At 39.7% G+C, this 14,613-nt stretch overlaps 1 protein-coding gene across 1 annotated transcript; it reads right to left on the bottom strand.

Annotated features, from left to right (window-relative positions):
• Positions 1 to 11,664: 11,664 nt before the first annotated feature.
• Positions 11,665 to 12,690, bottom strand: NPBWR1 (neuropeptides B and W receptor 1). Its single transcript, XM_036744811.1, has one exon. The coding sequence runs from the start codon at positions 12,688 to 12,690 to the stop codon at positions 11,665 to 11,667; it is 1,026 nt and encodes a 341-aa protein (XP_036600706.1).
• Positions 12,691 to 14,613: the final 1,923 nt, after the last annotated feature.

The following is a 14,613-nucleotide window of genomic DNA, read 5'->3' as shown; positions in this document are numbered from 1 at the left end:
TATATGTATATATATATTACATTTTCCAATTTATATCATCATTTTCTGCACCCTATCCCCTCTAGCTACATAATAAGCAGAAGGAGCAGGGCCTGTCTGAATCATCTTAGGTATCTTGTTTATTACAATGAAACGAGTGGAGTTAAGTTTAACTGACCTGAATTAAATCACATTGAATTTGATTGTATACTTCTCAGAGCTAGAAGGCATCACAACCCTTGTGACTCAGTGCCTAATCAACTTAGCACCAAAAGATGTGAAAGCCTTCCTACAAGCAAGCCTTCCCTAAACAAGCTTCGCTTAATGGGCTCCACATTAATGGGCTGGAAAGATCTTCATATTCCATTAACATTACAGCTTGCTGAGCTCTTTTCAGGGTTGCTCATCCGCCTTTGGTGTCTACCAGGCGCCCAGCTCTCGCTTGTGGCTCTAAGAGGCTGTATTGTGTGCAGTGGCCATAGCCCAGTGTTGCAACAATTTGGCTAGTAGCTGTTGTGGGGGGTGAAAAACCAACACAAGCCCAACAACAAGAATGCTGCCAGCACAGATTCTTTCAATCTGCTTTACTAAGGAAAGTAACTTTAGGGAGTTAACAGTCTTATTTCAATCCAACATACAAACATCATTCACTTAGTTCAGGGGAAAAAGCCAGCACCCTGAACTTCAGAGCAAATCCAAACAAATTACAAACATACATTATAAACAGACCAAGTACAGTTCATAGTTACCAAGAAACCATCAACATCTGGGTGAGCCAGGAGTCTCTTAGAGCAGCTGCCCAGAGTCCCACACCTCCAGGAGTGAGAGTCTCTTGCAAATAGCTCTGTTCTCTCTTTTTATACAGTCTTTAGACGTCATCAAACATCACCTGAGTGACCAGAACTTAGGTGCATACTATTGGCTCTGGTCTTAGCAGTTCCCTTTAGGGCCCTGAGGGCTTCATGCCCACATAGGCTTAGCACCTAGTAAATAGGGGTTTGGGCCTGGGGCTTTGCACCTAGTAAGGCTCAATCAAAGACACTTAATTTACCATTTTAAAACAGTAAAAAAAAAAGTCCCAACTTAGTTGATATTACACCCAGTAATCCTTCTTGGCAAATGGGCTAAACCAGGATAAGCATAACTGATAGGCCTCAAACTCATTGGTGAATTAGGGGGATGTCTACCCCAACCATGTGAAAACTTCCCCCAGTGAAATGGGTGAATGTGATCAACTTGTTCCAATAGCCATGAAGACAGTTGAAGCAAGTGCTATGGAGCTTGTAGAGTTTGGTCAGACATGGAAGATGGCAAGGTCATCCACTGCATCCTGGGCCATCACCAGTGATCTTGACTTTTGTCTCGCCACCTGATTCCAGTGATTCTGGGAGAGAGTGGAAAGAGTAACCCAAGAGTATAAGCTATATCTAATCTGTTTAACAAAGTTTTTGTCTGTGTGAAATTAACTAAAGTCAGCACTGAATCAATAGCCTTTTAAAACATGTACCAAACCATCTGAGTGATCCCAATTCCAATGTTTAAAGATAAAGTAGGAAATGGAGGAAACGAATAACACTATATTAGTACTACTAATTTGAACTTCTCCCTAGACAAGCAACCATCAATTATTAGCCTCATGGGAAAATGCTGAAGAGCACGTAAAAAGATGTCATAGGGAGCAAATAAATGTTATAACAAGAGCTACTATTTATAAAATACTTTACACATACTAGTTCTTTTGATCCTCAAAACAACCCGATAATTTAGAAACTATATGCATAATTATCCCTAACTTATAGTTCAGCGAATTGAGGCTCAGATAATTACTTGCAGAGAGTCACCCAGCTAGTTAAGTATCAGAGGCAGAATTTGAACCCAGCTCTTTTCTAATTTCAGATCCCTCACTCTTTTCCTAAACTCCACAGTGTTACTAATTCCAAGAATTTATTTATATTTCTCTTTGAAACTATATAATCTTTTCAATAACAGTTTATAACCATGCATAGGATTTAGAGAAGGTTGAGTCTCAGAAATCTTAGCCCAGAGAAGCTAAGTGAGTCATCCCAGGTCACACAGGTGAATAGAAAAATGCAATTGCTGTGCTGGAAAAGAAATATGATTGGAAAGCTTAAAGGTCTTTTCTTATTATTTCAAGCTATTTTTAAAGCTTCAAGATAGCTCCATGTGACTGTGTGACTTACAAAGCTCAAAAATCAGTATCAGAAAATGATAAATTTGGGTTTCATATATTTTTCTTGTCCTCCAGAGGAAAATCTAATAAAATATGATCTAACCCATTTTACTGTGTGATAGTAGTTAAAGGTGAAGTGATAGATTCCCAAACTTCATCTTGAAGTCACATGCCCAAGCTGTTTCACAAGTTACCCTTTTCTATAAAGCATGTACAAGTGGAAAAGCAGGGGTTAAGTGCTGTGGATTATCAAAGATGATGGAGTCCTACCTCCTATAGCTCAAAGAGCTTATAATCTTGGAGTGAAGATGCCTTCACATGACATACTTCTCACATACACCCCAACTACTGGAACCCTTCTAAATTTCTTCTTCACAAATCCAAACTGTTTGATTTCAAATTAAGTGACACCACAAAATAGTGCTGAGAATTTCTAATTTGCTTAAAATAGAAAAGCAGGGGAAAATAATGAAAATACATTAACAGTAAAGACTCTCAATGCCAGTGGTCCAAGGCAAACCACCAAACATCTGCTCAGCTCCAATCCCAAGGCACAATCTAGAGCAGGCCTGCACAACCTGTGTCCCACAGGTCACTTGCAGCACACTAAAGGATTTCAGGTTACATGCAAAATTTTTTGCAGGCCACTTGAAATCCTTTGGCAGGCCACAGGTTGTACATGCCTGATCTAAGAAACAGGGATCACAGGCTAAGTAATTTTTCCCTTTGTGTGACTATGCAAGGTGCTATATAATTGATGTGTGCTTGGGCATTGCTATTGGCTTCAAGTATCACTAGGAGACCTAAATCTGTCCCTCCTTCTCACTCTGCAGGTGCCATGAGTTCTAGCCAAAGTAGGCAATGCTCATCTGCAATAAGTCTAGAGTTTGTCCTTACTGAGAATGAGGACAAAAGATATATCCAGAAAGTGTTGTTAACATTCTTCTTCTTCCTTCTCCCTCCACCCCTGCATACCCCTGTTCCCACTAATAAGTTCTTCCTGGGATCTCCATTTTGAGGAAGGGCCCAGACTAGCTATCCTTCATTCCCTGGACCTTACCACCATGCAAGGTGGGCACATCCCCTCCTACCTCACCACCCAAATCATTTTCACTCTCTTTCATGTGGTGTTTTCCATCAGGATGTAAGGTCATTTAGGAAGAGTTTCAGTTTGCTTACATTTGTATCCCCAGCATTTAGCACAGTGCCTGACACATAGTAAGCTTTAAATATAGGTTTGTTGACTTGTCACTTGCTAACTATCAAAAGACTGGAACAATAATGGGAGGAGACTGGAAAGCCACACCCTCATAGAAAGAAAACTTTATCAAGGGAGGCACTGCTTGAGCCTTGCCAGGAACCAGGAGCTAATCAAGTCCAGGTTTTGTCACCTTTTCCTCACCTAGGTAACCCTGGTAGTTAACTGGTTCTATCCTCTGCCTAAAATATAAAAATCTTTGAGTGCCAGCATAAAGAAGTTTCAAGTATATCTGGTAGGCAATAGAGAGCTATTAATGGTTTGTGATCATTAGAATTATATAATTGGAATGGCGGGAAAGAAAACTTAATTATCCTGTGAGACAGAATAGGTTGAAGGGAGATGAGACTGGAACTAGTGGGGTCAGTTAGAATACTATTATAATGGTTCAGGTGAGAGTTAATGAAGGTCTGTACTGTGGTAGTGGCAATAGGAGAGGAAAATGAGGGATGGCCGCAAGAGACATTTTGGAGGTGGATTTGTGAGATTGGATGAGGGGAAAGGAAAAAACTGATTCCAAATTTTCTAGCAAAGGTCCTTGGGATGATGGTGCATCAGAGGCAGCATCTGGTACTGAATTTAGAGTCAGAGGGCCTAGGTTCAAGGGCAGCTAGGTGGCACAGTGGATAGAGTGCCAGGCCTGGAGTCAGGAAGGACCTGAGTTCAAATGTGACCTCAGACACTTACTGGCTGTGTGATTCTGGGCAAGTCATTTAACGTTGTTCACCTCAGTTTCTTCACCTGTAAAATGAGCTGGAGAAGAAAATGGCAAATCACCCAGTATCTTTCCCAAGAGAACACCAAATGGGGTCATGAGGAGTCAGACATGACTGAAACAACCGAACAATACCCACCTAAGTTCAAAACCTTGTTTTGCTACATTCTGTATAATTCTGAACAAGTTACTTAACTTCTTAGGGCATATCTAGGGATAGACTAAATGATTTCTAAAGTCTTCTTCAGCATGAAATCCTATGTGATGAGTGATGTGAAGCCAGAAAGTTGGAAGTCAAAAAGAGTAGCTGGTTTCTTGGATATCGTTAATTAAGTATAAGACTGAGGACAAGGGTAAAGGGTTCATACAATCCCCATTTATACCCCCCTCAGGTGAAATATTTCTGGGATGGGGTATTTTTGACAAGTAATCAGCACCCCCAGAGCTTTACCAGAAATAGAGCTCTCATCTTGCAGGAATAAACATTGAAAAATAAATGAACCTTTCTACTAGTATGACCTGGTTCCCTCAGGGCCTATGATAATAATTGCATGTATTTCACTAACACTTTTAAGATTTTTGGAGTTATCTCCATCAACAAACCTGTGCAACTGATTCATCAATAGTTATAAATCACAGAGGAGAAGGGAAAGGAATAAACATTTACATAGTGACTATTTTGTGGTAGGATTTTATAAAATCTCATTTAATCATAGATTAAATACAGAAAAGTGTATTAGAGGTCATTTAATTCCCTCCATTTATTTTGCAGAAGCTTAGTCTGGTGAGTTTAACTTGTCCAAGGTCACGCAGGACTATAAAGAGTCAGAATTTGAACTCAGACCTGATGCTATAAGGTCAGAACCCAAAAGTCAGCACTTTTTTTACTATGCCATTTCGAGTATTAGTCAATAATTTACCCTTTCCCTAAGAATGCCCAAGAAGAATTCTAGGATGAAAGAATACTGATCCTTTTGATAAAATCATCATCTAGTCCTCTTGATGGTCATCACTTCTACTGTGGCTAACAGAAATTTTTTTTTCCAAGTAGCTACAGCTAGTCTTTGTCACACTGAGATCCCCTAAGATGTATGGTATGAAGATGCTTCATTGAATTTGTGATACTATCGATGGAATTACTCTTTATAGGGTACAGGTTGCAATTCTTTATCCTTCCAATTCAGTTTTTCCTATACTCTGTAGAAAATCTAACTGATGCCCTAATGGCCTGTCTCTAGGTCTTTTAACATTCCACCTATAACCTCCACAAAGAGAGCTGCTATAAACATTTTAGAACATATAGGTTCTTTTGCTTGTTCCTTAATCATCTTTGGAAATAAAGTTATTAATGGCATTGCTGGCTCAAAGGGTATAGGCAATTTAATAACTCATTCCCTATTCTGATCCCTTTGCTTTTTCTTCTCTTATTGTTATTGGTAGGATTTCCAATTCAATATTGAATCAATTGGGAAATGGCTGAACAAGTTGTGGTGTATTATTGTGATTGAATACTACTGTGCTATAAGAAATGATGAGTTAATGATCTTAGAAAAACATGGAAAGGCTTGCACGAAATAATGAATAGTTGAAATAAGCAGAACCGAGAAAACACTGTCCACAGTAATGGCAATGTTGTTTTAAGAATTTCTCTGAGCAAATATATAATTTTGACTACTATAAATATACAAATTAACTATAAAGGACATATGAAGACACTATCTGCATCCAGAGAAAGAACCAATAAATAGAAGTATGTATAGAACATACAAACATACACACACACACACACACACCTATTTTTGTCTAATTGTAGCCATCTCTAGGGTGAGAGTGGGGCAGGGAGGGAAGAAAAAAAGAAATTTACATGATAACTTTATTATATATTTAAAAGGAATAACAAGTTGTACATAATAGATTTGCAGTTTGACGTGCAATTATCTTTTATTATACTATGTTATAGAAATGCATGTTTTATTCCATAAGTTAAAAATAAATAAATTGTGTCAAAAAAAAAAAGCATTACACCTATTAAATATGTGAAGTCATTATTGTGGTCATAATATATGTTTGTATATATACATAAATATATATGCTGTGTTATACAATATGAAACTTAAGTTTTAGTTTAATGATATGTTATATATGTTATATGTATTTTTAACAATATTATAAATATTCTGTTAATTGGAAGTACTTATGTGTACTGCATGCCACAATGTACTATATACAATACAGTAAGAATGATTACCTGTAAATATATTTGTGTATAGATATACATGTATATTTCTGGTGTTTATCATTATGCAAATTGCAAATATTTACAAAACTCCATATAATTTGTTGCGACTGATATTTTTCATTCTGTGGGAAGAACATAAAAAGAAATTAAGCTGTGATATGTTGCCAGAGGTGTTACAGAGGTTAACAGTCATACAGAGTTTTCTAGTCAGAACAGAGAAGTTCTTGATGAGTCAAGGTTAAAACAGTTTACTTTCCATGGTATTACTCAGTTCCTTTCATTTAAATCAGTGGATGGAATCCTTCCTTCCCTATAGAGGTCAATAATCAGAGCTGTTTGTACCAAAGGCAGATGTGTGGCTCACCTACTTGGCCCAAAAAGGTAGTCCCAAAAAATGTTTATTTCTGTACTCCAATCTCTTATTTAGAAAAAGAGGAAGTAGATTTCCTTAGTAGCACTGGCTTTGAATTTTGTCTCACAGGTAATCCCAAGAGCATGGGACTTGGTCTTTCTATAGAAAAAGGAGAATTCCTTTAGCACTGCGACTCTTGGCAAGAGAATGTCAAGAACATGGACCTGGCTCTAAGCTGAGCAGTAACAAGTGAAAGAAGCAGCAATATAGCTTCACAGAACTTTACTATGCAGTCCTCTTATTAAAATCAATTAGAACTTCATAAGAGTGCATAGTGAAGCTTTTAGGGGCATAAGCTAGTAGGTTTCTTAGAGTGAGAGGAATTATTTTTACAAAAGTAAATTATTATTTTTTCCTATCAGTGCAATTGCCTTTATTATTATTAATAGGGTAATTCCTTTCTCATCTGTCATAGCCTTTACTACTACTATCCAGAGTATCCTCATTTGCCAAAAGAATGAGCTATATGATTTTTAAGATGCCTTTCCATGTTACTATTTAACATTCACAAATAGATTTCTTCCAGAATTCTTCACCTTCAGTTGCACCAAAAATTCCTCCTACACTCCTGAATATAAGTAATTTGACAGTAAAACATCACTCACTCCTGATTGTGTTCTTTTGCCTCATTATTGTGGTCATGCGTTTTGTGCCTTAATCTGAAACCCAGAAACAACTTTCCATATGATCTACGTAAATTCAAAAGATATTTGTTCCTATTGTCAAAAGCCACAGCGTAGTAGAACTTCCAGGACTCAGAGAAAAAGATGAGGCATTTTTCAGAAAACCAACCCCCTACCCCCTTGCTGTTTAATAATGGGCAGACTTAGTTTACTGGAGATAGAAATGCAAACTACTGTAGTATCTTTTGTCAAAAAAATCCTATGGACAGTATGATCCGACACAACTGAACAACCAAACAACATGAGAAAACTTAGCTTGCTTCATAAAAATAATTCACAGGCATGGATATTCTCCATGGCTTAATATTTTCAGTTCATACTTCAGACAACTTCAACTCTGCTTACAGACAAATCTAATGAAAAGAGCCACAGAATGGTGAATCAAGATTTTCAGTTCTATTGTTGCTGTTGGCAAATCAACTACAATATAATGTAATGGAAAGAGTATTAGATTAGAAGTCAGAAAACCTGACTTGTCTATGTCTGACCACTTGTACAAACCAACTTACCTGTCTTCTTCTTAACTATAAAATGAAGGGATCAGAATAGATGGCTTCTGAGACCTCTCCCTTCCTGCTTTGTGACTCTGCCTTCCTCTGCCTTAGTTTCCCTATCTAGAAAATAGGAACCAGAATACATAGTTGTTGTTTTGCCTACTCTGTTATGGTATGCTGGACAATAGTCATTGAACATTCTGAGCCTTTCCTCTTCATTAATTTCAGACAAAGTAAACCATTATCCATAGTTATCAGTAATAGATAATATGTGCATTAGGTGATTTTCTAGTGATGCTAAAAATAAGCAAGATGCTCTAATTTTTAGTTACTTGAACTATGAATAGGGAGGGTAAGTTAACTGGAGAATGGAAATAGTTGTGTTAGTAATTAAGTCTTTGGAGGCAGAGCCAAGCTGGCAGAGTAAAGGCAGGGACTTACCTGAGCTCTCCCCCAAACTCCTCCAAATACCTGTTAAAAATGACTCTTCTGATAGCCTTCTCTTCCTTGCTGCCCCATCATGCTTTTGGCTTACCTACCAGGTCTACATTTTCCTTAATAGTTTAAATAAATGAATGAAAGGAAAACATATATGTTTAAGGAGGAAACCATTATTACTGAGGTGGCACTGAGGAAGTCAAAAGTATGTCCAGGTGAATGCCAAAGTAGTATACATGAAAGATTCCCCATTTTCCAGAAAGCTCATTACACATAGCTGTTGATTTTTATTTTAAGTTGAGTACTTCCATGATGGAATATCACAGTTTGTGTACTTCTGAAATGGGCCCACAAATGCATAAAGTACAAACCTGTCATAAACAAATTAAAACAAAAAAAGGTACCTTTAAGTCTCAATAGCATTAATATTTAACAGTATAGATAAGACAAGGATAATAAGAACTACAAGTAGTTAATACTTATGCAATAACAAAATACAAGGTCTAAGTCAATTCTTGCTTCTGTAAGGATGCCTACCTGCATTTTTATTTCCCATATTACTCCACACAATAAGGATGAGACTAGATTAATACCATAACAATAGCTAACATTTATATGACACTATAGCTTATTTCACCCTCACAACAACCCTGTGAGGTAGGTAATGCAGATATTACTATCCCCATTTTGCAGTTGAGGAAACTGAGGCTCAGAGATTAAGTGGGTTGCCCATAGTCATACAACTTGCAAGTGATACAAAATTATTCAAACACAGATATTCCTGACATTAATCTCAGCCCTTTAACCATTATGCCAAGCAGCATCCATGCATGTAATGGAGTTGGTTACCACAAAAAGAGATAACCTGGCCTTCTCGATGGCTCAATATAGGGCAATAGCCTTTGTGTGCAATTTCAGTAGCTCACAGTATCATTTTAACAAGTCTTAGTGAATCAGAGTTACCAAATTCTTCCATTGCATCCTTACTCACATAGTCATGGCTTGGATCTATGCCTCTGTGTGGTCAAACATATGATAGATGGCCGTACCACTCAGAATACTTTGCTAATAGTTCTTGCCACAATTCATTCTGATTTTCCCTGCAATCTAGCACAGTGCCTAGCATGTAGTAGACACTAAAAATTCTTGTGACTTTACTTCACTTGATAGGGATGCAAATGGGTACATGAAAAAGATCAGTTTGGGTAAGCTTCATTAATTAGATTTGACCCTTAATGTTTTATGTTATATAATGTCTATATGGCACAGAATGAAGGAGAGTTCAAGTAATGAAAACTGCTGAACTGGGTAATTCCAGTCCCTCGATGGTATTTTGAATCTAAATTTTCTAAGCTGTCTAATTTCTTTGTCAAATTTCCATTTTGATATACTAGAACCTCTGACCAACAAATTAATCAGATATGAGTTAATTATGGGGGGCAGAGGACAAAAAAATCCTTTTTATTAATTATACAAAAATGGAAAAAATTCTAGGGCACTTGAAAGATGTTTATGTGTTCCTTTGAACCCTTTTAAGCTCTCTCTCTCTCTCTCTCTCTTTCTCTCTCTCTCCTCCCTCCCTCTCTCTCTGTCTTCTCTCTCTCCCCTACCCTCTCCCCCTTTCCCTTCCCCTTTCTCTAGCCTCCCTCCTAATAAAGTAACTATTTCTAAAATAAAATTCAGGAAGAGATTCTCTACTGGCTCCAAGTTGACTGGAGGTGAGTTGAAGCGAAGAATTGATTGTGGAGATACTTCGTTAAAAGAAGTAATTACTAACGCACTTGGGCACTCAGACCATTTTATATACAGTATCTAGGAAGACGGAACAACAAAAGGTGGGCAGTGAAATTCAGTCAATGTGCTCTTGCATCGAGAAATCTTTCTACAGCAGGTGGCTCCAAAGCCATAGACCTGAATGTGCTTGCCTGGAATTCTTTTTTTCTCTTTTTCTTTTTCCCCCATTTGAGTCCTTCTACGAACCCAGAAATAAGCTGGCTGGAAAGCAGAAGATCTAAGACCTTGGTTTCTGACATCAAATAGTCAAGCTGCTCTCAGTGTAGTTCGAGGAGAGGGCAAGAGTCAGGAAAGATTCAAACGTTCAGAAAGGAAAGGTTGTAGCTGGGGAGCTCCTCTATATAGAAAGCATTGATTTTATTCCCCTGTTACACTGAGTTTATGCCAGGTAGGCCCAAGGCGTGATCTGCCTGCACTGTGCGTCCCCTTTCCTTCCTCCGTCTCTACTGACTCGAGGAAGCCGGAGTTTTCACTGATCACGGTTCAAAGAAGGAAACTTTTCCACCTAAGACGATGAAAGCTGCCTTATCAAAATCACGGATCTTACCCTGGACCCAGAACCCCCCCGGAGATTTAAGTTAGCAGCTCACTGTTAGGTCTATCCCCACCTCTCTTTCTCCTTCCTTCCCCTTGTCCACCTGCCCTATCCAATACACGACATGCAGTCATTTTCTTGAGAAGGGGTTCAGAAAAGCGAGCCAGAAGCTGCGTTACTCCTTAAAGCCATTTCCTTCTTTCAAGAGCGTACTGAAAGAGATTTTTATGGTCAGTGTCTGCCAGCTACAGGGCACTTCCTGGAGCACTTTTCTGACCGTCTGGAATGTGATAGAGGGAAGTCTTATTGTTCCACCCAATCTAAGTGCGGAGAAAGATTGTTTGGTAACCGAGAGAAAAATGTTTGTCCCCACTCTGATCCCAAAACACAGTGAAAAGAAAAACGGAGAAAAATGAAAATAGGCCAGTGACGGGAACAACTGGCACGCTTCACCTCAGGTTAGGTTCAAGGAAAACAAGACACTTAACAGGAAGCATCTGAGTAAAATAGCATAGAGCACAGAAAAGGGTGGGGTGGATGGGGCGGGGGAGATGCTTGATTTAGCTTTTTTTCCTGTGTTTTTCTTTACAAGGTCCAAATCTCTCCCCAAAATTATTTTGTTTAACTTCAGTTTGACGTTAAAGAAATGGTTTGGATAAAGACACAGAAAAATCTCTTAGCTCCCTCCCCCCTCAAAAAAAAAAAGGGGGGCAAGGAAAATGGAAAATGTTTTCAGGCTCGCACAACCTGAAAAAAAGCTTGAGGGAAAGGCTTTGACCAAGCTACCCCACCTTCCCCCTATGAAGGCCATAATAATTCAAACTGCCAGTTCCCCCTCTGAGAGCCCAGAGATTAGAGGACCAAGTTGGAGGACGGAGTGCGTGGGAGAGAAATGAAAGAGAAGATTCCCAGGGGAACCTCAAACTTCAGGGAGAGGCCCGACACTCCACCAGTTTACGGAAACTTCTCCGAAAGTTGTCATCGAGAAAAGCATAGAGGAAAGGGTTGAGGCAGCTATTAGCATAGCTCAGGCTGGTGATGAAGTAGGAGACTCCGATGATGGCTGGAGTTTGCGGAATATCTGTGGTGAGGGCGACCACCGTGCTAAGGTGATAAGGCGTCCAGCAGAAGAGGCACACAGCCAGGATGACCAGGACCATGAGGGTCACTCGCTTCTTGGCCCGATCCAGGACTTTAGCATGGCTGTCCAGCTTCATGGCCCGCAACCGACACAGCATGATGGTGTAGAGGATGCAGATGGTGGACACGGGGATGGCGAAACCCAAGATGAGTGTGTAAATGCGGCTCACTTTCCACCAAAAGCTTTCTGGCTGGGGAAACACCAGGACGCACTGGAGGCGACCCTCCTCCTCGTAAAGGTGGGCGAAGATCGGGAAGGGCAGGACAATAAGAGTGACCAGGAACCAGACTGACAAACTGACTATCTTGGCCGCCCGGTAGGTGCGGTAGGCCATTTTGCGGGACTCAACAGTGGCCAACACCACCAGGTAACGGTCGATGCTCATGACTGTAAGGAAATATAGGCTGGAGAAGATATTGTACTGATCGATGGAGATAATGAGTTTACACATCAGCTCCCCGAAGGGCCACTGCAGGAGAAGGTAGTCAGCAATGTTGATAGGCAGTACCAGCGTAAAGAGCTCATCCGCAATCGCTAGGTTCAGAATGAACAGATTGGTGACGGTCTTCATCCTGGGCGCTCGGAGCAGGACATAGAGCACCACCGTGTTGCCGGTCAGCCCCACTGCGCAGATCACAGAGTAGATGACCGGCACCGCTATGTAAAGGGGCTGCAGGAGCAGCTCAGGGCTGGAGGCGTTGTGGCCCCCGGGCTCTCCCTCTTCTTCCTCTGCCAGCTCCTGAGAGCAGCCCAGCTCTGGGTTAGGGCAGGACGAGTTCGCAGGTCCGGGACTGGAAGATAGATTATACATCTTTCTAAAACAAAGGATCACTGGGTTCCAGAAAGTCTGCATGCACTCGCCGGAAGCTGAAGTGTGGGGAAAGGTGGAAGAGGGAAAACCTATTACGGGTGCAAAAGAGTCGCGCCAGCTCTTGCCTTGCCACCCTCACTCCCCCTCTGCCACTCGCAGTCTCTTCTCAGGCTGTAGCTTCCTTTACAGAGTCGAAGGAGAGCACGATCTCAGAAGCAGCTCGGGATCTCTTCACCTGTGGCTTTTCAAAGTTGCTCTGGAAGCATCACCGCCAGTACCTGCAGCCGGGGCGACACCGGGTTATAGGTAGTTGAAAAGCGGTTCCCCTATCTTCTGAATTCTTTAAGGCTGTAAAATGATTATCAAAGCAAAAATTAGGACCTCTGTATTCCAGACTTCTGGTCTACAAAATAATATTAAGCTCTTTTAGCTAAGAAAACAATGTGTGTGTGTGTGTGTGTGTGTCTGTGTGTGTCTGTGTCTGTGTCTGTGTGTCTGTGTCTGTGTGTCTGTGTCTGTGTCATTATGTGTTTGTGTCTGTGTATGTCTGTTTCTGCGTTTGTACCCATACAGAACTGTTTGGAGAAGAGCAAGGGTATTATTACACATCACCTATTGAAATCTGGTTCACTTGATCATTCCCTACCTGATGGTATATTATTGTAACAAGTAAACTCTCTCAAAGGTAGGGGCGGGGTCGAAAGAAGGGAATCCTAAACCACTCAAATCTAGCCTTTTTATGAAGAAATACAATCCATTTACAATTCTATCACTGAAATACATTTACCACTGCAAAACCTGCTGTATTTATTGTTCCTTTTCCTTCTTCCTGAATTAATAGTAATATTGTAGCTTTGTTTCTCGAGTTTTCTTTCATATTTAATAAGTAAGCTTACCTTAATCGCTTTCTGTTTTGGCTATCCTTTAGGGTGACTTGCTGGTCGAATATAGCCGCAGTCGTAAAACTAAAAATCTGAAACTCAAAACGAGAAACTCTGGACGGCTCCGACTCTCTGAATGTCTGCTAGGCTGCTGAAATCCTGGACAGCTCTTTCTAGTTTCACACTACCACTAGCCCAGCTACTGCAAAACAGAGCAAGACAGCGCAGACGCAACTGTAGTAACTGAGCAGTATTTCTCCCTGTTCTTAACAAGCAAAATGGGATGTTGGAATTGACGGCCTATTATTGTAACTTTTTCTGAAAGAAATAAACCATTTCTCTTACAATAGTTTAATTAGTGTAGATTATTAATTAGTATGTTAATCATCATTAAAACAAAAGTAGAACATTTCACTTTTTAAAATGTTTTCGCCATTATGTTATGTGACCTCCAGACTTCTATTCTTTTCTTATTTCAACTTTTCTTTCAAAGCCAAAATGTCCACTGTCTCCCACTGAATTTTTATTTCATAGTTGAAGAATGTATCTATTTCTCAGCTCTTTTGCAGAACTGATGTGAAGGCCATATCCTGAGCTTAGCTGGTCATCAGCCTCAGGAAGCTCACTTCAGGTTATTTCTGATGATGCAGACACTGTGTGCTACAAAGGAGTGACCTCTTTCCTAGAATCCTATTACTACAAGTTTATACTCTCAAAAATATTTGAAACAATAATAGGAGAAAATACTATTGGTAGTATAATATTATGAAAGCATAGAAAATAGAAGAAAATACTATTATTAGTAAGAAATAGAAAATTTCTACTGAGGTATTTTTTTCCCTTTTAGAATATGTCCCCTGAAATTTTAAGAAGTACTATATTATCTCTCTGAGCCTCAATTTGTTTATCTATAAACTGTGGGAAATGCATTCAGGTATAGTAGAAAGCATGAGGAATCTGGAGTCAGAGATTTTGCTGTTGTTTCAGTCATGTCTGAATCTTTGTGGCCCTATTTGGGGTTTTCTTGGAAAATATACTAGAG

The sequence above is a fragment of the Trichosurus vulpecula genome, chromosome 1, assembly GCF_011100635.1.
Source record: "Trichosurus vulpecula isolate mTriVul1 chromosome 1, mTriVul1.pri, whole genome shotgun sequence".
In the NCBI taxonomy this organism is placed as follows: Eukaryota; Metazoa; Chordata; class Mammalia; order Diprotodontia; family Phalangeridae; genus Trichosurus; species Trichosurus vulpecula.
Note: the sequence above shows the minus strand (reverse complement) of the source record. Positions and strands in the feature narration are given on the sequence as shown.

Excerpts from the sequence above, each read along its gene's own strand:
- NPBWR1 (XM_036744811.1), bottom strand. The coding sequence starts at position 12,690 with ATGTATAATCTATCTTCCAGTCCCGGACCTGCGAACTCGTCCTGCCCT.